Source organism: Symphalangus syndactylus, chromosome X (assembly GCF_028878055.3).
Source record: "Symphalangus syndactylus isolate Jambi chromosome X, NHGRI_mSymSyn1-v2.1_pri, whole genome shotgun sequence".
Taxonomy (NCBI): domain Eukaryota; kingdom Metazoa; phylum Chordata; class Mammalia; order Primates; family Hylobatidae; genus Symphalangus; species Symphalangus syndactylus.
This window is the reverse complement of record NC_072447.2, coordinates 106,730,297-106,754,528: the sequence shown is the minus strand read 5'-3', so window position 1 is coordinate 106,754,528 and position 24,232 is coordinate 106,730,297. Positions and strand designations below refer to the sequence as shown.

Here is a 24,232-nt window from a genome sequence, read left to right as displayed (position 1 = left end):
GGAAAATTGTTGAGTCATTTCCCTTGTGCTGACTTCAAAGTCTAGCTATATTTTTACATCGAGTATGAATCTATGTTATAGTTGAGGGTAGCACAGGTGAGTGACTGCATACCAAAATCCTGAGTTGTATTGACTATGTCACTCCTCTGGGCCTAATTTTTATCTTCTTTTAAATGAGAATAGCACTAATGCTCATGCAACATGCTGTTTTGGAGATTAAAATAAAAGACTGGGGGTTTAATGAGTGTGAAGCCATTCCATAGTCAAGACTTTGAGGCCCCACTGTCTAGTTTCACATCTCAATTCCGCTACTTAGAAACTGTGACTTTGGGTATACAGACGTATGTGATGAAGACAACTTTAGGGTTAGCATTTGCTTGGGAGCATGAGACCACAAGGAATTGTGGGAACTGGCAGGAGGATGAGAGACTGGAAGACCATGGTGTCTGAGCTGGCTAGAAAAGGAGGTCAAGGTTGTGGAAGCCTGATGATGTACAGAGAGGAAGTAGAGGGGCCATGTGATGGGTTCCATGATTCCTGCACACAAAGGAACCCAGGCAGCTCTGAGCTCTGAATGCCTGAACAGACACCGTGGTTGATAAGTAACATGTGAGACCATCTGTAGTCCCCACGATGAGGCTGAGAAGTGCACAGTGTGGTCTGACCTCCCTAGGTGAGAGGACCAAGGCTTAGAGAGGTACAGGAGCTTGTCTTTGACTATTGAGGCACTACAGGGAAGAACAAAGTTGGCATTATTCTTTATGTGATTGCAACTATCCCCTTAGTTCCTAGTTTTAAGACATTAACACTCCAACATATGGCTCCCGAATGTACATGTACATAAAGAATTGAAAAGTGGCAAGTGGTAGGAAAGTGGCAACTGGTAGGAAATAACACATGCCAAACACGAAAGTGGAGACATAATTTGTAAACTGGTGGTACCTCTCCTATGTAATCATTTATAGGATTGTGACTTGAAAACGTTGTACCACTATTATTTTAATTTCAAAAAGTGTGCCTGCTGATTGTCTAACATGCAAGCATTACAGAAGTGTGGAAAATAAATTGTGCAAATGTCCCATTCAACTCTTGCCTGCAATTAGGAACTGCTAAATGCCAGTTGTTGAGAAAGTTCCTACCGAAATGACCATAATCTGAGATTCTGTGCTGCTGTTGTTTGCTTAGAAGTGAAAATAAATGGCTGAACCCATTCAAGAACATGGACGTGGAGTACCCGGTGTCAGCTCTCTGAGGAATGAGCTGGGCAGATGGGCTGAGTCTCCTCACCCCTGCAGATGCTAACCTGAGACTCCCCCTTGCAAAGTGCACCTTTGGGAAAGGGAGGGATTGGGATGGTGGATGGAAGCCCCTGTTGTGCCAGGTAACATGCCTGCTTCTGTTGGGCTCCAGGTTGAGTATCTGACAGAGTCCCACTGTCTCTTAAGGCCAAGGCCAATCTCTGGAAGGAGCATGTGCCCTTTCTCATCAGGATTTATTGACAAATTACCTGTGAATGCAAGCCCAATCAATGTATCTCCTACAGCCAGCCAGGGATGAACAGGGATGCAGGGTCTTTCAGTCCTGGCCCTGCTGGCTCATGGTTGAGGCAGGGGAAGAGCAATCCAGGACATACAATGTACAACGTGTAACATCACTCTTTATTATGAAAATAAATGGTGATCATGAGTGGGGCGAATACACAGAACAACTCGTTCTTAGAGTGGTTATGTTACCCGGCCTGCAAGTTAACTTTGGCTTTCTGGTGAGCCAGGCTACCAACCCCAGTCCTGGGCATGGCCTTAGGCTGGTAAAAAGAGGAAACAAAGAGGATGTGAATGAAGACAAAGAAGACATCGAAGGGCTCCTTTTAGGGGATTTGCTTGAAGGCGTCCACTGAGATCTTGCTCTTGGTCTAGAGGAAGTAAAGAAAAGGAGTTGGGACGTCCAAAGAGCCAAATGCCCTGGGTTCCATACCCAGACCACCTGGCCTACAATTTTCTGGCCTTTCTGAAAGACAGGAAACATCCACATTTTACCCACTTGATTCCCAGATCTCACCTGGAGCATAGTGAAAACCTGGTCAGCTTTGGTGTAGTTCTACTCACTGTCTTGAAGGCACCTGGGGCGAGAGAAGAACAGATGATCTCCAACACGCTGACTATGCAATGCCACCCCTTAATCTATGCTACTTTTTGCTGGGACCCATGTACCAATATGAGCACTATTGTAACGATGAATAAAGGCCTAGGGAAAACCAAAATGCCTATTGCTGACATTCATGCCCACTAGAATATAAAGTAGAAAAATAGGGTTGTTCAGATGAACAAGGGCTTAATATATATTGACAAAAAAAGATGTTCAAGAAATAACAAATAGAAATTCAAAACTAAAAATTATCCACTAATTTTAAAATTGTGGTGTAAGACAGGATTCACCACTTTAAAGTGTACAATTCAGTGATTTTTCTGGTATATTTACAAGATTGTGCAACCATTACAATTTTATCTACCCAAAACATTTCCACCACCTTAAAAAAATACTCCTTACCTGTTAGCAGTCACTCCTCATTCCCCTTTTTGCCCAGACCCTAGTTACCATTCATCTGTTATCTGTCTCTATGGATTTGCCTATTTGGGGCATTTTATATAAACGAACTCATATAATATGTAGTCTGTTGTGATTGGCTGTTTTCACTTAGCATAATATTTTCAAGGGTCATCCATGTTATAGCATGTATCACAACTTCATTCTATTTTATTGCCAAGTAATATTTCATTATATAGATATATCACATTTGGTTTATCTTCATAAATGGATGAATATTTGGATTGTTTCCACTTTTTGACTATTACAAATAATGCTGCAATAAACACTCATTTTCAAGTTTTTGTGTGAACATAAGTTTTCATCACTCTTTGTGTAATTGCTGTGTCATATAGTAATTCCATATTTACCATTTTGAAGAACTGCCAAACTATTTTCCACAGTAGCTGCATCATTTTCCATTCTTACCAGCAATGTATGAGGGTTCCAATTTATCCATAGCTTTGTCAACATTTAAAAAATTATTTTTTAATTGACATAATAATTGTACATATTTATGGGGTACATAATGATGTTTCGATACATGCAATGTACAGTGAGCAGATGAATGTAACTAGCATATCCATCATCTTAAATATTTATCTTTGTGTTGGGAACATTTAGTATCCTCCTTTTAGCTATTTGAAACTACATATTATTGTTAGCTATCATCATCCTACAATGCTGTAAAACACTAGAACTTATTCTTCCTATGTAGCTGTAATTTTATATCTTTTAACACAGCTCTCCCTATTGCTTTCCTCCTATCAACACTTGTTATTTCGACCTCAAAAAATGGTAGCCATCCTGCTGTGTGTGAAGTGATACCTCAATGTGGTTTAGATTTTAATTGGGTTATTTTCATTTTTATGGTTGAGTTCCAAGAGTTCTTTATATATTCTGAATAGAAGTCCCTTATCAGATGTATAATAATGCACATATTTTCTCTGATTCTTGGGTTGTCTTTTCACTTCATTGATAGTGCCTTTTGATGCAAAACAAGTTTTAAATTGTGAAGAAATCCACTTTATCTAATTTTGTGTGTGTATGTGTGTTTTGTTATATGTCAGAAACCACTGTCTAATTCAAGGTCACAAAGATTCACTCTTTTGTTTCCTTCTAAGATTTTTATAGTTTTAGCTCTAACTTTTAGGCCTTGGGCTATTTTGATTTATTATTGTATATCGCATATGATGGGGTACAAATTCATTGTTTGTGAGTGGATATCCAGTTGTGCCTGCGCCAGTTGTTGAAAAGGCTATTCTTTCTTTACCCATTGGCTTTTTTTCTTGGCGCTCTGGTAGAAAAGCTCTTGACCATAAAGGTAAGGATTTTGGTTTATTTTGGACTCTCATTTTATTACATTGATCTATATGTCTATTCTTAGGTCTGTATCACTCAGTATGGATTGATTACTGTAGCTTTGTAGTAAGACTGCAGTAACTTTGTAGTGGGTCCTCCAACTTTGTTCTTTTTCAAAATTATTTTTTATTCTGCATTCATTGTATTTTCATTTAAATGTTAGGGTTAACCTCTTCATTTCTACAAAGAAGCCAGCTGGGATTTTGATATGGATTGCATTTGCATTGAATCTATATACAAATTTGGGGAGTATTGCCATTTTAACAATATTAAGTCTTCCAATCCAGGGACATGGGATGTCATTCCATTTTTTTAGGTCTTCCTTAATTTCTTTCTATAACGTACTGCAGATTTCAAAGTAAATGTTTTGGATTTTTCTTTGTTGTTAAATTTGTTCCTGTGTTATTTTTATGCTTTTGTACATGGAATTGTTTTCTTAATTTTATTTTCTCATTGTTCATTACAGGTATATAGTAATACAATTGGTTTTTGTATATTGATTTTGTATCCTGAAACAAGGCAGAACTTGTTTATTAATTTTAATGTGTTTTTAAGTGGTTTCCATAGGATTTTATATATACAAGATCATGTCATGTGATCTGAACGCTATATTATTTAAAAATTAATTTCTTTATCACAATCAATTAATATATATACTTTATGAGGCCACTCATTTTTGGAAGCACCACATCTAAATAGCTATTTTTACAAATTAAGTGGAAGTTTCCATTTTTCACTCCCCACTCTTCCCAGCTCAAATCTATCCTGAAAGACTCCCAGCACTCACTTCTGAGACTGCTCAAGTTTCATCCCAGACTGGGTGGAGACAGTCTCCATTTCCTGCTGCTCCTGGGAGAGGGTAGGCAAGGAGCTGGAGGAGGGTGCAGGCACTGGGATGGAGAAGGCACTCTGGGTCTCCTTCGTACTGGCATTCCTCACAATCAGCTTGTCATTCACAATATACAGACTGAAGGAAAGACAAGCTCTCAGACAACTGGAAAAATGGACAACCCTACACTTTCAACAATGATCCTGCTTCCACTACCACTGAGGAACCAGATTCCTTCCAAGCCCCTACTCTGCCCACCTTTCGCATTCCTTGGCTGGTAGGCTTTACCCCTGCTGCAGAGTCCACCTTTGGAGAGATTGTCTACCAGTTTCCTTAGATTTGTAGATTTAACCCCAATGCATTTACACTTTACAAAAGAAGTAGACGTCCCATTTTCAGAAAAGGACTGTTTCACAGAGGAATCTTACAACTGTACAAAAAGATACACAGCTAATTAGTAAGTATTGTGGCCAAAAAGAGAATCTGGTATTCTCATAATTTAGACCTCTCCTTGGATCTACCAGTTGGCTTTCCATGATACTGAGAACATCCCGAGGACTGCACCACCACATTACCACATCATTGGCTCCAGGACAGGATGGGTGCTCCCACCCACAACACAGCACTTACTTGGAATTGCTGACAGAAGTCAAGATGAAGGTTCGGGTGAAGGCAAGAACAGAACCTGGAGACTCTCTTTCCACTTTAAAAACAACAAACAATGATACCTCCTTACAGTTGCACATGCTTTACACATTCATACAGGGTTCTTCAGTCAGGGAGATAATCTTTTGGCTCCCTGAAGGGAGCCAGGCTGGGACAACTTTTCAGTGAGAGTCAGGAGGGGGTTTCAGGGACTGAGAGGGCAACAATAGGAACAAGTGGCACCCAGGGATAGAACCCCCTAACGTGTCAGGTCTCTTGACAAACATGAGTTCACTTGATTCATTTTACAGTCGCCCAAGAGATGAGCTTACCAACCCCATTTTGCAAATGAGGAAACTGAGGAGTTAGGTAATAGGACAATGTCCCAAGTTCGCAAAGTAACAACCTGGGATGAGAGCCATCAAATTCTACAGGCTGTGTCCCTAACGCCTGAGTGGTGCAGGCGCAGACAGGCATGGATGTAGGTCAGGAAGTAATGATGTTTGGGAACAAAATTGGGGGAGAGGAAGAACACAAAGGGAAGGGAACAAAAAGGAAAGAACACAAAGATAACAGAAAGTTGCCAGGAGAGGAAGAACACAAATGGAGAGGAAGAATGCAAGGGAAGGGGAGAGGAGCAACTTGGGAAGCTGAGAGAGTTCTTGGAGTAAACCCAGCCTGGGGAAGGGAGTAATGAGTGATCTGGAGAGAAGAATCTATAGACACTCACCTTCCTTAAATACTCCATTGACAGAAAAGAAGAGCATCCTTTCCTGAAAGGGAAGAAGAAAAAACTAGAGCCTTCATGATCCTCCTACCCACCTACCTACTTCCTACCTACTTCAGCTGTCTGGGCCTGACTGAGGGAGGAAGCAGGTGCTCACCGTCTGGATGCACAAGTCTACCACATAGGAGTTAAGGTCATGCTGAGTTCTGGGCAATACACTGAGGGAGTCCACAATCTCACGTTTAGTGTGCTTCAGCAGCTGAATCCTCAGGCCTGTGTGAGAAAGAGAAGCATTGAGGGCTGACACACCATGTACCCTGTACCCTATTCCCTATTATTGACTCTCCACCCCATTTCCCATGCTGATCTTCACCCATCCCACACTCACGAGGGTCCTTGATATTCTTTATGTTCCTGCTATCCTTGAAGTATTTTTCCAAGCTGCTCCTAGGAGAAGAAGAGGAACAGGAGTGGGTGTTCCAGCTAGTGCAGACGTTTCCAGGAACTGGCCTTTGCTGGGGAGCCACATGGCCCCAGACCAGAGTCAGAGCTGTGATACTCACGGTTCTGGGTCCTCAGGGTTGAGGGTAATGGTCAGGGAGAAGCAGGCCTTGTCATGGTAAACACTGAGGAGACCCTTTCTATCTTCAGAGTCATAGATCAAGTAATACCTGTGAAAGAGCAGTGGGGATAGGCTATCTCTGTGGCCTGGGCCCCAAAGAAGACTTGAAGACTTCTTAAATCCATGAATAGACATTTGCTTGGGTGGCCTGTCTTGTCTCAGCCTTCCACTGCCTCAGGATTCTGGGGTACTTACTGAAGCAGGAACTGAAGTATCAGACTCTTTATGGTCTCAGATCCTTTATAGCTTTCCTGGAATCAAAAGACATCTTGAAACTATGTGGTTTAAAAAACGTCCCTTACAATATCTCAAACCTGGTCCCTCCTTACCTTACAAGGTTTTATTATCTCAGGGGCTTCAATGCCAATTATAATTGGAGGTGCTAACTCCTGGCCATCCTGAAAAAGGAAAGAGGCAGTCAGCAGTGCATACCAGGGAGGTAGAGCTGGATGAGCAAGGAGATGAACAGGCCCGGAGAGAAAAAGGGTCAGAGGTGAGGCGTGAAATGGCCCCCTCAAAATTCTATCAGCAAGACAACAGATGGAGTCTCAACAGTGGGTCTTGGAAGCATCTATTATTAGATGCAACTTTTGTGTGAATTAGTGAGTGTGAGTGCGTGTGTGTGTTTATGGACATTTTATTCCAGGGAGAATATTCTTGTCTTTTTCAGGAATCTATGCCTCTAAAATGGATGAGGGTTGGATACAAACACGTAATCTAGGCAAGAGCCAAAGGACTTGAGGGCAGGCATGGAGGTCATATACTTGAGTAAGAGGAGACAATGATGACAGTAAATACTTACCAGGCGTAACAACTTGGGGAAATATTCCCGGATGGTACTGTCCATAACAAAAAATAGAATGAAGTGATTGACAATTCAGGGTTGCACAGCCTCTCTCCCTCTCCCTCACCCTCTCCCTCCCTCCCCCCCCTCACTCTCCTCCCTCTCCCCGCTCACTGTCCTCCCTCTCCTTCCTCCTGGTTAGCTTCCACCTAGACTGCCCTGACTCTCTTCTCCAGTGCCACAAGAAGCAGCATTGGGAGCTCCAGGGTTTCTTCCCCCTCCCTCCCTCCCCTTTGTCCAAATCCCCACGGAAGGTTCCGCAGGGAGCAGGAAATGGAGTGGGAGCCCAGGGCTCTGCTACCCCACTGGCTGTCCATCAATCTGCCTGGCCTGGCCCTGGCCAAGACCAGGTCAGGTCTTAGGGATGCCGAGGATGCTGGGATAGGTAGGTGAGTGAGGCTGGGCTCAGGAGGCAGGAAGAGGAAGGCAGGGGGATAACAACAGAAATGGGGTGAAGGTAGGGAAGGGAGAGACGGGTGAGACATAGGAGAGGAGAGGCAAGGGAGAAACAGGATGCAAAGCAAAGGGAAGGGAAAGATGCTGTACTGTGGAGGTGGAGTTCAGGGAGGTATAGAGGAGAAAAGGGCTCCCCTGCTGCAGCCCTTTCCCTCATCGCCCCTGGCTGGCCCTGGGGACTGAGGCAGGAAAGGAAAACATGCACCTGTTGGGCTGGGGCCCACTGGATGCAGCTGGAGCCTTTCTCACCTGTGTGAGCTCAGTCTGAGCTGGGCATGGGAAACAGCAGCCACGGGGACAGGAGACTTTCAGGGGGACAGGAGACCTTCTCCCAGGAAGACCTTCTCCCAGGTCAGGCCCCAGCTCAGCATGGGGTTCAGAGTCTGGGGACCCCCTCTCCAGACCACTGCATTCTCTTCTGATGGTCCCTGACTCCTGTGCCCCTCTGCTGACGCCTTGACCGAGGAATGCTACCCGTCTCGGGCTACCCAGGTCTCCTCGGAGGGCCCAGGCAGGACGATGTGAGGTGTGGAGGGAAGGTGGGGCAGTGCCCTGAGAGGCCTGTCCTTCTGTCTCCTCAACCTCCTCTGCCCTCTGCCATCCACTCCTGCCTCAGGAACGTGGCCCTCTTCTGGTCCCTTGACTCAGGAAACCCAGGTTTCTCCCCAAGGAGGGCCCAGCTCTTGGCATTGGGCCAGAGGAAGAGATGGCATGACAGCAGCCACCCAGGGCCCCAGCCCTCAGTATGGGGCAGGGAAGCCCCCATGCCAGCCCAGGACAGGTGGGGGGACCTTTTTGGAGCAAGAGAAGGAGAACCCCTCTCGGGACAGGGGAGGGAAGCCCCATCTCAGCATGAAGGCAGGAAGGCCTGTCTGAGCATGAGGCCCCGGACTAAAGGACTCTTCTCGGTCCAGGGCACCAGCATCTGAATACTGCTGGTCCTGGGGAGATGGGGGAGCCCCACTTCCTGGAGCACACTCACAGAGGGCACACTGGAGGAGGCTTGGTGGAGACAGGTGGGAAACACACCCCAGAGCAGGTGAAAAAGGGACCATGTCAGAGGAAGGAAAGGAGACCTCTAAGCACAGATGAGTGAGTGACACAGAGAGAGGAGAGGGAGAGAGAGAGAGAGAGAGATAGAGAGAGAGAGAGAGTAGGAGGGGAGGTCTGTGGTCCTCACAGAGGACCAAGGCTGCTCCTTCCTGCAGAAGGGCACTTTCAGATACAGCTCAGCAAAGGTGCCCAGGAAGGGCGACAGGGGTTGCCACTGACCTTACATAGGCGGACTGGTCCGAGAAGGTGTTGCACAAGGGGTTCCCTTCTAGCCATAGCTCTTCGAGCTTCAGCCCTTTCACCTTGTCCAACTCCCAAGCCGACTTCAGCTAAGAAAGATGGGGAGGAAACTGGAGAAGGAGGGCCAGGGAAAGAGAAACACCCGGGACCCTGGGTCCTGAATTCCCCCAGTCCTCACAGTCACCCACAGGTACCTCTGCCTGCTTGTTGCCATTATTCTGATGTGTACTGCCATCCACCCTCCATCCAAAGTTGATCTGGTTCCCCCTTCTCACCTTATTTTTGGAGAGATTCAGGGTCTTGACTTTGGGAGCCTTCTCTATAATGTCAGAAAGGCCATCCAGCTGGTACAGTTTGTTGTCGCACAAGTTCAAAGATAATAGCTATCAGGTAAGAATAGTTAGAGTGACGGATACTATCTCTAGCCTTGGAGACAAATCTGTCTTTCACCCCATCTCTTCCACCCCTCTAATTAAGTACTAGCACTGGGCCTAAGGCCTCACCTCAGGGAAATTCCTTTCAACGATCTTCAGAGTGGCAGCCATGTAATTTCTTTGATTCAGGATTATATCAATATGATGTTTCACCAAGTCTCCAGGAAGCCGAGAGAAGGGCATAGAAGGCTGTGAGGGGCCTGACTGGCCAGCACCAGCACCAACCCCTCCCAAAGTTGCCATCCATATAAGTCTCCCTCCCAGGCAGACTGCTCTGCCCCTACTTGCCCTAGAATTGCTGCTGTCAGCCATACCTGGGTCAAAGCGGAGGCTTTGTAGATCAAGAGCTTGCTGGGAGACATCATATCGTTTGTTCAGGGTCAGCTGCAGAGACAGAGATGGAGAGAGCAGCTCTGAGGCTCTAGTGGTGGTGGTGGTGGTGACAGGGAAATATAGGGGTGGGGGAAGAAGTGGTGCCTTGAGTCTGTATTACCTTTAGCTGTGCCATCTCTTTTGGTTTCAACATTTTCTGGATAGACTGGGGTTTAGTAGAAAGATTGACAAAAACAAATACCTGCAAGAAGGTGAGGCAAGGTGAGCACCAGGACCTCAATCTCAAGAAACACAATGACTAGCCCCTGGCCTGTCCTCCTTCTCAGAGACTACATATAGGGAATGTTGTTGACATATACCTTTTGGTTTTCCTCATCCTGAATCTTGCAGTTGACTTTCTTTAATGCACAGGCAGCACTAGCATCCTGAATAAAGAAATGGGCCCGATTTTTGTTGTAGTGGAACTACAGGGAGTAAAGGCAAGAGCAATAATGTCAGAGGTCAGTGGCCCCTGCTGAGTCAGGCATCTCCCCCTCCCTTGTGCCTACTCATCTGGCTTCACCATCTTCTCTTACAGCGACTGGAGTGAAGGGGACATTGCAATGGCTCTGGATTGAATTCACTATCCAACTCTTATCATACTTTATCCCATAAGGAATCTAATGGTGAAAAGAAGGGATAGGATAGAAGAGAGACAACATGGAATTAAGTCTGGAAAATAACCCAACTAAGTGTTTTATTCTAACCTTCTAATGGAGCTTTAAAAGACTTCTAAGATAGGGACCATTAACATGATTTCAACTGTTTTTTTTTTTTTTTTGTGCCAGACATGGGTTTCCTAGTTTTCCTTTCTCTCTATTCCAAATATACCTCTCAGATAATAAAATTCAGATGTTCTAAATGATCTTTTTTTTTAAGGTGCTAGGAGATTCTACCTATTGAAGACCCAGCCTGCACCTCTGACAAGAACTCCAGAAACTCAACACCGCTACACTCAGCTTGAGCCATGAGGCATCTTGTGGAGAGCTGCCACATCTTCTTGGCAGTAGTTTCCACCTTTGCATTTAGACAACCTCTTGTGTCCTCTTGCAGTCAGCCTGTTCCCTTTACATTGTTTTTCTGAACCTGTGCTTAGATGTTAACTTCCCCTGTCCTCAGAAAAATATCTAGTATTTCTACGTGTGATTAACACAACTCTCCCTGACCCACCTTTCCTGCACATTTTTTGCATTTTCTCAGGACACTCACTGTGACCTTGAACCAGGTCCCCGGGTCTCCATTCTGTGTGTTCTTCTCCACTTCTCTCTCTGGAGGAATTCTATCTTGGTATTCACTATGGCATTTCACACTCGTACTATAGGGTTGTAAGGTAGAGGGGTTGCTGTAGGGAAATGGATAAAAAGATATGTCTATAAATGTATAGAAATGCATGGAAATGTGACACAGTTTTTCATACACCCTCAACTCACTGAAAACCAGGTCTGCAATTAGGATTTCTCAGCCATTACTTCACTTCTAGCATTCTTCAGTTTTTCAAGGAGAGGAAAAAAAGACTACAGAGAGTGAAAGAATTACAAAGTCCCAGGGGCTGCTATGTGCAAACCAGCCTGCCTGGTCACTTACTTTCTTATTTGGGGGTCCTCGTGGACATCCCCCACCTCCACATTTTCATCTTCCTTCTGAAGGTGGGGAGGTGGGAGCTCATACCCATCATGTTCATCATGAAGGTTCTCCTTTGCAAAATTCCCCTGGGAAGAATCTCCACCTTTATTTTCTCCTTGAGGAGAGCTGCTACCATCACTGTGTTCTGAAATTTGGAACAAAAATACAAGTTTGAAGACACGTCAGTGGTCATATACCATGTACCATGTCTTGGCTTAACACCATAGTAAGGCAAGCAAAGTGCCAACCTGCCCTAATAGAGCAGTCACACAAGCCCCAGAAAGCAAACTCCTCTACCTGTCCAGATAGGAGAGCCTTTTCTCACAGATGACATAATTAGGGAAGAGATCTTAAAGGAGGAGGTAACTGTGTGGAACCATTTGGAAAATGGAGCAGGATTTATAGAGAACAGAAGTGTGAATGTTCATGGATTAGACTGGACATCAACCATACCCCAGGAAGGATCCAAATGTTGCCTTCTCTTATGCCACTGTAGTCTAACAACCTCACCAAAACCTGATAGGCAACCTCTCTCGCACCTCCCAAATGCAATCAGCCACCAAATTGATATTATTAACAATTAGCAAGCTGTACAGTCTTTTCTAGTGCAAGCTTTCATGACAGGATGGATTGATGCATCATCCTGCTGAACTATCTCTCTGCCTCCAGCCTTGCCCTCAACAATACTCTTTTGGAAATACACAGAGTGAGCTTTCTTTTTGCTGAGCCTGAAATGCCTTTTAGCTGAGAAGGCAACGCTTCTAACCTCTACTCTTCTATAACAAGGAGCTGAACAATGATCAGAAATGATAGGTGTCAACTACAATTTCCAAGTGTTTAGAGATTTTTTTGTGGTCAGAGAGAATACTCTGTATGACTTTCATTCTTTTAAATTTATTGAGGTTTTTTGATGGCCCAGGACATGGTCTATGTCTGTGAACATGGTCTATCATGAATGTTATAAGATATGTGGGAAAATAGTGTACTCTGCTGTTGTTGGGTAAAATGTTCTATATATGTCATGTAGATCTGTATTGATTATACTATTCAGATCTTCTATAACCTTGTAGATTTTCTATATAGTAATTCTATCAGTTGCTAAGAGTGGGATGTTGAAGGCTCCAATGACAACTGTGGACTTGGCTATTTCAGCTCCATCAGTTTTTCTTTTACGTATTTTGAGCCTCTGCTGTTGGGGTGTGTACACAGGTAGGATCATTCTGTCTTCCTGGTGGATTGATCCTTTTATCATTATGTAATATTCTTTTTGTTTCTATTGGTTTTCTTTGCTGGCAAGTCAACTTTATCAAGTAATTGTGGACTCAGGAATGCTTATAAAGTGTTTCAGTTATATTTCACACTGTATTTACTCCTAGGAATTTCCTTGTTCACCCTCCGTATTCCCCACCAACATGTTCAATTCACCATGTGACAAGATTTGGAAGTTTAATTTACATCTACGAGATAGTATCAATTCTCTTTCCCATAAGCATATTCACAAAGGATATTTTATTTTTATCACATTCAACTGAAACAATGGTAATACTAGAGGTTTTGGAGGTGGGGATTAAGGAAATTAGACTATCTGAAGCCAGCTTCCTTTTAGCATCTAAATTTATGGTTCTCGAGGTTTGTATTTTATTTTATATAAATATATATATAATATATATTTATATAATATACAATTATATAATATAATATACAATATAATATAATTATACAATTATAAAATCCAGAATTTATTATCAGGGGAGTGGCTGAGATATCAGAGAGTAGTTGAAGGCTGAAAGAGACCTGACAGTCTCATAAACAAGAGGCATAACTTAAGGATGGAACTCATCTCATAAACTCAAGGATGGAAGCATAAGATGAGGATGAGCAATGGCAATACAATAAAATGAGAAAAACTTCTGATATATCGAATCCATGCTAGCCATATATAAATATGATATATAAATATAATTATATATTATTATATAAATATAATATAATTATATATTAATATATATTAATATATATAATTATATATTAATGTATAAAATTATATATTAATATATTAATATATAAATATTTATATAATTATATATTATATATAAATATATAAATATTTATATATTATATATATTAATATGTAAATATTTACATATAAATATATATTAATATGTAAATATTTACATATAAATATATATTAATATGTAAATACATAAATATATATTAATATGTAAGTATATATATAAATATATATTGATATATAAATATATATATTATGTAAATATTTATATATAAATATATAAAATATATATATTTATATAAAAATATATATTTTTTGAGACAGGGTCTGACACTGTCACCTAGGCTGGAATGCAGAGGCATGATCTTGGCTCACTACAACCTCCACCCCCTGGGCTCCACTGAATCCTCCCACCTCAGCCTCCCAAGTAGCTGGGACCATACCACCATGCCAGGCTATTTTTTTTTAATTTTTGGTAGACATGGGGTCTCACCATGTTGCCCAGGCTGGTTTCGAACTCCTGAGCTCAAGAAATTTGCCTGCCTCGGTCTCCCAAATTGCTGCGATTACAGACATGAGCCACCATGCCCATCCATAGGTTTGTATTTTATACATATTATATATTAATTACTCCATGTTATCTCAGGACATACTTGTGAGTAAACATTCTATTCACTCCTGATCACTTTACAATATACTTATTATGACCAGGCCTCAGATGAACTCCTCTGGAAAGTCATTGCTTTCACCATGTGACCTATGGTCAAGATAGTCTTGTTACTCATAACCTTTGGGACCTTCCCTGTATGGCAGTGGAAGTGAAATTAAATATGTGTTAGAGCATTTGATCCAGAAATGTTCAGTCCCCAAATTTGATGATAGCTTGGAGTGCTCTCTTTTTCTCATACTTCACATCCAACTCATCAGGAAAGTCTCTTGACTCTACCTTTAAAATATATCCAGAGTCTGGCCCCTTTTCATTCCCTCCATTGCTACTACCCTGGCAAGGTCACCAACATCTATCTTCTGGATTACATTGCCTTCCAACTTGTCCCTCTGCTTTTACACTTGCTCCCTCACCATGCGTTTTCGTCATAGCAGGGAGAGTGATTTTTTTGAAGCATAAGTCAAATCTTCTCATTCCTCTGCTCAAAAATCTTATAACAAGGGTTTGAATCCCATCAATATGTTAAAAAGCCGTGAGTTCATAATGATACTCAAAAACAACAACCAAGAAGAACCTTATTGATGACATTTGTAGAATGACAGGAAACCAACTTATATTTATAAAAATTTGTAAATAAAAGGGAAGAATCAAATATTTATTCTGCCTTCCCTGTGCAAGCTGTACATAAAGATAGCCAAATTGTTGATGAAATTTTATTTTTATAGGAATATTCAGCTAATATATGAAGAAGGCAAGATAGAATTTGACTATCATCATTCAAAAACTTCTAATTAAATAAAGAATTTATACAATGATCATTAATGCCTTGTAAAAATCACAAAAAGGGAAACAACCAGATATAATGTACTTTGTTATGGGTACCACCTATGAAATATTCTTGCCAAACATTAAACCTGAATCTGATCAGGCCTCAGCAGCAATTTAGGGCTTTATCATTGTGGATAGGCAATGAACCAAATGCATGACAAAAGATCCAGTTTCTTTAACAAATAATTTGAGAGAGAGGGAGAAAGACAGAGAGACTGAGAGAAACAGAGAGGTGATAAGTGAATATGTTTGCTGCTGTATGCTTGTGTGCTACTGAATATGTTATATATACACAGATATATTTTCAAACTGCAATCATATTGTAAAAATATCTGTAACCTACTATTTCAGTTAACATTTTATATCATTGCATGTTCAGAAATAATATTTAATTGATTTTTATTATCTATCAAATTAATATGCTTTCCTTTAAAGACACTGTGGAAATTAAAGCTAAGGTCACCTGTTTACCAGAGCAAGAACTGATGGTTGAATCTCACTGAGCTGGAAGCTCAGGAAAGAATAAATATGATTAGTCAAAAATTTACCTTTTTCATATTTTCTAAAATATCTAAATAACAATTTCTGACTTTAATATAATTTATACAATAGATTATTATTATAGTTAAAATTTGTCACAGGTCGGGCGCGGTAGCTCGCGCCTGTAATCCCAGCACTTTAGGAGGCCGAGGCGGGTGGATCACCTGAGGTCAGGAGTTCAAGAGCAGTCTGGCCAACACGGAGAAACCCCGTCTCTACTAAAAATACAAAATTAGACTGGCGTGGTGGCGCATGGCTGTAATCCCAGCTACACGGGAGGCTAAGGCAGGAGAATCGCTTGAACCCAGGAGGCGGAGGTTGCAGTGAGCCAAGATCACAGCTTGGGCAACAAGAGCGAAACTCTGTCTCAAAAAAAAAAAAAAAAAAAAAAAGTCTGTCACAAACTTTAATCTACTAATAAAATTTCAAATTTTAATAAATCTTTCCAAATTTTTGCTACTATAAACAATGCTGCAAAGAATAGGATTATATATACATTCTATTATTTGTTTACAGTTTTTCCTGCAATAATTCTACAAGTGGATTACTTTGGTCAAAACATGAATGCTTTCAAATTTAAGAGATTTTTAGAAGTGGCATTTAAAATATACATTTATACTTATTTGCATGTTAATCAAGAGTGAGTGAATGAGCTTATATTCTCACCAGTCCACCAACCATTTTGAAAATTTGTATATGTTGATAAAACAATTGCCCTTTTTAAAGTTTATATTTTGAAAAACATTCCCTCAATGTAGATATTCATAATTAGTCAGGAGGATGGTGAGAAGAGAAGGATCCAGAATTTATTATCAGGGAAGTGGCTGAGATATCAGAGAGTAGTTGAAGGCTGAAAGAGACCTGACAGTCTCATAGACAAGAGGCATAACTTAAGGATGGAACTCATCTCATAAACTCAAGGATGGAAGCATAAGATGAGGATGAGCAATGGCAATACAATAAAATGAGAAAAACTTCTGATATACCGAATCCATGCTAGCCATATATGTCCATCTGGAAAACTTCATGGAAAGCATATTACATGTGTTTTCCTATTCCTGTGACATTATCTTCCAAACATTAGAGAGAAGACATAGTAAAGAAGATAATAATGAGGATAATAAGAACTATACCAAACTCAGCATTTGAAAAAATAAATTTAGAGTTTTTCTTCCAGCAAAGAGACACTAGTTACATTGCACCAAACTTCCAACTGAGAACAACTAGAAAAGTGTGGAAAATAATTTAAAATAAAAGTTTATTTAAAGGCATCAAAAAGCTAATGATACAATAAGATGTTATGGGGGAAATACCAGGGGGAAAAAGGAAACTCAGAATATAATCCCAATCCTTGGGGCTGATTTTTTTCTAGCAGCAGTTGGTGATGCCTAAGGATATAGGTACGATGCTAAAATGCTGTGAATTTGTGCCAAATTCCCAGAGTCATAGAGCTAAGAGCATAAAATTTGAAGTTGGGTATGTTAAGGAGAGGGGACCTTGGCAAACCACTCAGGCTTAGATAGGAACCTCTAAGAGCTACGTCAGGTAAATACGGGTGAACTGGAAATAGACCAGCCCTCCAAGGGACTGAAGTCCAAATTAATCATCTCAATCATCAATGGGATTAAAGAGATTTGGGGTTTTCCTTGCAACCTATCAAGTTGACAGAAAAAAATCTTCCCTGGAGCAAGACAACTTCATCCTAAGACTGAAATAAATAAATCTACAATTTATTATATATAGTTCTCTGAAAAAAAAATCTAGAAGAAGATAAAATGACATGATTAAAAACCAAGCAAACAAACAAACAAACAAAGGACAATAAAAAACACATAAAATCCAGATAATCAGATAATGGCATTATTGTCAAGAATATAAAAGATTAAGCATTTCAGCCAAGAATTGGAAAATATATTAAAATGAATAGAATTTCTAGAATTCATAAATGCAATAACTGTAATTAAGAACAACTTTGTGATTAGCAGCATAACATAACAGATATACTTTTGTGGTCTTTACCCTTCAGATTACAATGTACATTCTTGCCTTATCGCAGTCTAATGCATATTAGTTCTTTTACATCTCCTTGAACAACAAGGAGGTTTGGAAAGAAGGATCTGAAGAAAATATCCAGAATGAAGTATGAAGACACAAGATGATGAAGAATACCAAAAGACATGGGGCAAAATTAAAGGAGATACAGTAAATACACCAAACATGTTTAATTGGAGTTCTAGAATAAAGAAAAGAGAGCAGTGCAAAAGCAGTATTTCAAGGTACAATGTTTGAGCAGTTTCAAAAAGTAACAAAAGATACCAAGTCACAGATGCAAGAAGCAATGTATATTTCAAGTACAGTGGGGCATGAGGAAAACCAAACCCAGGTCCATCATAGTAAAGCTGTTGAAATCCAAAGAAAAAAGCAAATATTCAAAGTAAAACAAAAACAATGGGTTATCTTCAAATGAGCAAAAATAAGACTGGATCGATATATAATTTATAAACAGAAATAATGTAGCTTGAAGAAAGTAATGTTATATACCCAGAGTGCTAAAGTATAATAGCTGTAGGCCTAGAATTGTGTGTTTACTTAACTTCCATTTTTTGAAAGATACAAAAATGGAAGTTAAATAAACATCTGTGATATTGCAAAACATATATTAGATCTTCAACCCTGTTTCCTGGCATACAGCTCCTAAAACTTTTATAAACTCCAAAGTGAAGTCTTTTTGTATGCTAGGCTGGCAGCCCCTAGGTAGCTTCGGGATGGGAGATGGTCACTGGAAAGAGCAAGGCAGTATTAAACGGCTGACACTTTCAAGGGGCTGAAGGGTAAGTCAGTCACCAATGTCCAATGGATTAATCAGTCATGCATACATAAAAAGCCTACATAAAAAGTCAAAGGACAGAGTTCAGAGAGCTTCTGGATGGATGAACACATGAAAGTTCCTGGAGGGTGGCACACCTGGAGAGGGCATAGAAGCCCCACATCCTTTCCCTGTACCTTGCCCCATACATCTATTTGTCTGTATTATTTGCAATATTCTTTATAATAAGCTGGTAAATGTAAGTGCTTCCCTGAGTTCTGTGAGCCATTCTAGCAAATTAATCACATTCAAAAAGAGGGTCGTAGGAACTCCAACTTGAAGGCCATCAGTCAGAAGTTCTGGAGTCCCAGACTTCCGACAGGTGGTGTCTGAAGGAGGGGGCCAGTCTTGGGGACTGAGCCCCCAACCTGTGGGATCTGATGCTATCTCCAGGTAACCTAATTTAATTTTGACACTATCGAAATTAAATTAGCGGACACACAGCAGGTGTTTACTATAAAACTGATTGCTTGCTTGTTGGTGGGGAAAACTCCCCCTCACATTTGGTCACAGAAGTCTTCTGTGCTGATGATTGTTGTGGAGTGAGAAAATAGAAAAAAGCACTTTAAGTGATTTTTTTTCATACTTGTGAAAATTTTTTTTTTTTGAGACAGGTCTCACTCTGTCGCCGCCCAGGCTGGAGTGCAGTGACACGGTGTTGGCTCACTGCAACCTCCGCCTCCTGGGCTCAAGCAATATCCCACCTTAGCCTCTAGAGTAGCTGGGATTACAGGCATGCACCACCACGCCTGGCTAATTTTTGTTTGTCGAGACAGGGTTTTGCCATGTTTTCCAGGCTACTTGTGACTTTTCTGTTGTTGTTGTGGTTGTTGTTGTTGAGCTGGAGTCTTGCTCTTGTTGCCCAGGCTGGAATGAAATGGCACGATCTTGGCTCACTGCAACCTCCGCCTTCTGGGTTTAAGTGATTCTCCTGCCTCAGCCTCCTGAGTAGCTGGGATTACAGGCACGTGCCACCACGCCCAGCTAATTTTTGTATTTTTAGTAGAGACAAAGTTTCACCATATTGGCCAGGCTAGTCTCCAACTCCTGACCTCAAGTGATCCGCCTGTCTTGGCCTCCCAAAGTGCTGGGATTACAAGCATGAGCCACCGTGCCCGGCCCTACTTGTGACATTTTAATGCAAACAAAAGCTAAGCAAATTTGTCACCAGTCAACTCAAAACTAAAGATTCATCCTCAGGCCAAAGAAATATGGTCCCAGATTGAGGCAAGTAAATACAAGAAGGAATGAGGAATAATTACATTGGCAAATACGTAGGAAAATCTAAATGAATATTGACTATATAATACAGTGATAATGTCTTTAAAGAATTTAAATATGTGTTCTCATTGTTCAGCTCTTACTTATAAGTGACAACAGCAGTGTTTGGTTTTCTGTTCCTGCATTAGTTTGTTGAGGGAGGGGAACAACACACACTGGGGCCTGTTGGAGAGGTGGGGTTGGGGGAGGCAGAGCATTGGGAAAAATAGCGAATGCATGCTGGGCTTACTACCTAGGTGATGGGTTGATCTGTGCAGCGAACCACCATGGCACACATTTAACTATGTAACAAACCTGCACACCCTGCACATGTAGCCCAGAACTTAAGATAAAAATTAAAAATAATTTTAAAAATTAATTTAAATATATAAATATATATAATTAAAAATGCACACCAATATATTGGGAGGGGCATTAAAAGAGTTAAAATATTGGAAGGTACCTGTGTTGTCCAAGGATATGTAAAAGAACTAATGTACATTAGAGGCAAGAATGGATGTTGTAATCCAAAAGGTAGACTACAAAAATGACAGAAGAATGTCACATTATCAATCCAAATAAGGCAAAAATTAATAATTTAAAAATAATAATTTTAAATTTTACAAAGGAAAAGAGAAAATTAGAATAGGAAAATAGATGTAAAGCAAACAGAAAAATGTTATATTTAAGCCAAATTATATGTGGAATTATGTTATATGTAATGTACTGAAGATTTCAAATAAAAACAGAGATCATAAGACTCAATTAAAAATTAATTCAATCAAATGCTCCTTAATAGGAACATATGTAAAACAAAACAAGGCATTTGGAAAAAAAAATGGCAAAAAATATACCATTAAAACACTGACCAAATGAAAGCTGGTATAACTATTCATAAGAGAAAAAATATACTTTCAGTAAAATATTACTAGAAGAAGGGATATTTTGTAAGGACAAATGGTTCAATTCAACATAAAGATGTTAATAAAACAAATTTGTATGTACTTTTTAGCACAAAGCCAAAATATACATGGCAATAAATTGATGGAAGTAAATGGAGAAAAAAATGCACAGTAAAAACTGACAGAAGTAAATGAAGAAATGGACAAATCCACATTCTCAGTAGGAAACTTAAACATACTTCACTGAATGACAAATAAAAGAGCCACAAAATCCATTAGGTGAAGAAGATTTAAAAAATATGACTAACAAAATTTACTTAACAGAGGCCAGGCGCGGTGGCTCACGCTTGTAATCCCAGCACTTTGGGAGGCCGAGGCGGGCGGATCACGAGGTCAGGAGATCGAGACCATCCTGACTAACGTGGTGAAACCCCGTCTCTACTAAAAATACAAAAAAAAAAAATTTGCCGGGCATGGTGGCGGGCGCCTGTAGTCCCAGCTACTCGGGAGGCTGAGGCAGGAGAATGGCGTGAACCCGGGAGGCGGAGCTTGCAGTGAGCCGAGATTGCGCCACTGCAATCCAGCCTGGGCGACAGAGTGAGACTCCATCTCAAAAAACAAACAAACAAACAAAATTTACTTAACAGAAAGAACACTGCATATGACAGCACATGCAACATTTCAGAACAGATTATATGCTGACCTATAAAACAAGCCTCAAAAACGCTATAGTGGTAATACAATCTACTTTGAATGGCTGCTGAAAATTTGAGGGTATTGGTGGGTTCCCTGCCCCTCCTCCACCCCTAGTATAAATCTCAAGAATGTTAATTTCCAATATCCCTCACCTCAGGTGACACTCCTCACTCCCCAAATCCTGGACCAGAGAGGATCACAAGACTCAGACCTTTTCCCTAAACCAGGGGAACATCTCGGCTCAGCCATTACCATAACCACAGGAGGGGAAGTTTTCCGTGTGGAGCCAGGATGGATATGTCAGGACCCACTAGGTCCAAGACCTCAAGAGAGTGGGAAACAGTCAGCCTGGGCTCTTGCTACTTCCCATTTAAAGGAGAGTCCGCTAGGTGTCATGTGGGTTGGAATGGAGGTGGGGAGGGGGCTCAGTCCCTCCTGCCCTGTAGGGACCTAAAGCCAAGGCTTCATGCTGACCAACTCACCCATGGTGTGTCCTTAAGGCAGTGATCTTTCACCAGTGTCCACGCAGGGCTCTCTTAAGGGGAATCTGGGTAGTCTAGAACTTCGGGGTTTGCAGAAGTTTGGGGAGGGCAGCTGAGGAAGGTGAGAGCAAGTCCCAAGCAACTTTGTTAGTGGACAAGATGGAGTCCTTACAGGAAGTCCCTTCTTCAAAGGCATAGAGAGGAGACCTCTGGGGGCTAGAGGAGACAGAATTTACTTTTCTTACTGCCCCCTAAGTTCGCTACCAGCCTAACTCCCAGGGAGCCGTTTCCAAGGGAAATACTCTTACAGAATTGGTTAGCTACAATCAGGGCCTCAGACCCAGGTACTTGTTACAAACAGAGAGCTCAGCTATTCAGTCTTTGTCCAGTGCATTACATTGTATTCCTTTATGGAAGAGGAGAAAACTTATTTGCAGAATCACCAGCTCCTTGCTGTCCCTGAAGTTTGCCTAATTATAAAATATTCAACATTATAAAATGTATATTTTGAAAATGAAGTTATTCTGCACCTTCTATCAATATGATCACCTCACGATGACCTAAAGATATTCACTGTAATCTATTTACCAATCTGGCTCACACTTTCTAGATATGCAAGGCAGATGTTTACCTACCTTAAAATATTTGTAAGTAACAAACGTACATATACATACTATACATATTCTTTTAAGAATTTGAAGTCACATAATTTTCTGCAAACTGATTTTTTCACATATTGTGACATCTTTTAATTCTTATTTCTTTACCAAATGTGGTTTGGATGCAGATGTTTATTATAGAATCATTTTGCTTTTCAGGGAAATTAACTGTTGATATTTGTTACACTTTCTCCTGGTAAGCAAAAGTCCTTTAGCACAGGGATATTAACACAAAGTCTGCAATATTCTTGCAAATGTGTTCTTCCAGCTTTTCAGATTTTAATATTTTTTCTTTTGGCAATATAGAAAGTATTTCTAAACTTTTATTAAATTTATGACTTAGCAATAAGACAGGTAATTCTTTGGGAGTAGAGTGGGAACGGAAGAACACAGGGTGAATAGGAAGGGAACAAAAGGGGTCAGAGAAGCTGGGAGAGTTCTGAGAGGGAGCCCAGCCAGGGGGAAGGAGCAGTGGGGGATTTGGGGAGGGGACTCTACAGACACTCACCTTCTTTCAACACACCGTAGACAGAAAAGTAGAGCATCCATTTCTGAAAGGGAAGAGCTCCAGTGCTCAGGATCCCCCTTAACCTCCTACCCACCTCTGGCTCTCTGGGCCTGTCCAAGGGAGTAAGCAGGTGCTTGACTTCTGGTAACACATGTCCACCAGGAAGGAGCTGAGGTCATGCTGAGTTTTGGACAACACACTGAGGGAGTCCACAATGTCATGTTTTGTGTGCTTCAGCAGCTGCCCCCGCAGGTCTGTAGAGGAGAGGAGAAGCAAGGATTTGCAGGGGGGCGGGGGGGAGTGCTGACACACCCTGGCCCTAGGCCACTGTGATTGCTCCCATCACACCCCCTTACCTTGCCCAGTCTTCCCCATCACAAACTTGAGCGTTTTTATATTTCTGCTATCCTTGAAGTACTTTCACAAGCTGCTCCTAGGAGAAAAAGAAGAGCAGGAGTGGGTGGTCTGGCCAGTGAGGACATTTCCAGGAGCTGGCCTGTGTCTGCTGGGGATCCTATTTCTTGTTATCATCCTGATGTGCACTACAGTTTACCCTCAACCCAAATTTGATCTGGCCCTTTCTTCTCATCTCATTTTTGGAGAGGTTCAGGATCTTGACTTTGGGGGCCTTCTTTATAATGTTAGACAGGTCATCCAGCCAGCAAACTTTGTTGTGCAAATTCAAAGACAATAACTTCTGGGGAAGAAGAGTTAGATAATAACAGAGTGATCGTTACTATCTAGGACCTCAACAACAGAACTCTCTCCTTTCTTTTGCATGTCATTGATGTGCTCATTTCCTTGCCCCCATTCTTTAATTGTTTTAAGAAGATTGGGAATGTCAACAAAAATAATGTCTACTGATTTCTCTGGAGGCTAATTTGGAAAGGTGTTCAGAAGAATAAATGGGTTCTTCTGTTCTTCTATCTGTTGGATAGAGCACTAGAGTAAGAAACAGACCCATTTCTCTTTACAGCACCTTAAGTAGGCCACATCCCTTATCCCGTATTCCACTGGTACATA

At 41.2% G+C, this 24,232-nt stretch overlaps 2 protein-coding genes across 3 annotated transcripts in view; one reads left to right on the top strand and one right to left on the bottom strand.

The window, feature by feature from the left end:
• TMSB15A (thymosin beta 15A) overlaps window positions 1-24,232 on the top strand; it is a 101,257-nt gene that overhangs the window by 34,712 nt on the left and 42,313 nt on the right. The gene's annotated exons all lie outside the window — the stretch shown is intronic.
• On the bottom strand, window positions 1,625-23,394 carry LOC129475953 (nuclear RNA export factor 2-like). The gene is made up of 21 exons (XM_055268456.2): window positions 23,304-23,394; window positions 11,752-11,935; window positions 11,377-11,509; window positions 10,704-10,787; window positions 10,488-10,592; window positions 10,289-10,369; window positions 10,110-10,179; window positions 9,865-9,953; window positions 9,637-9,744; window positions 9,341-9,450; window positions 7,571-7,607; window positions 7,098-7,166; window positions 6,964-7,019; window positions 6,710-6,817; window positions 6,535-6,593; window positions 6,304-6,419; window positions 6,150-6,192; window positions 5,405-5,477; window positions 4,733-4,912; window positions 2,059-2,119; window positions 1,625-1,912 (listed from the first exon to the last, which is right to left on the bottom strand). The coding sequence occupies exons 1-20, from the start codon at window positions 23,386-23,388 to the stop codon at window positions 2,098-2,100; spliced, it is 1,812 nt and encodes a 603-aa protein (XP_055124431.1). The 5' UTR covers window positions 23,389-23,394; the 3' UTR covers window positions 1,625-1,912; window positions 2,059-2,097.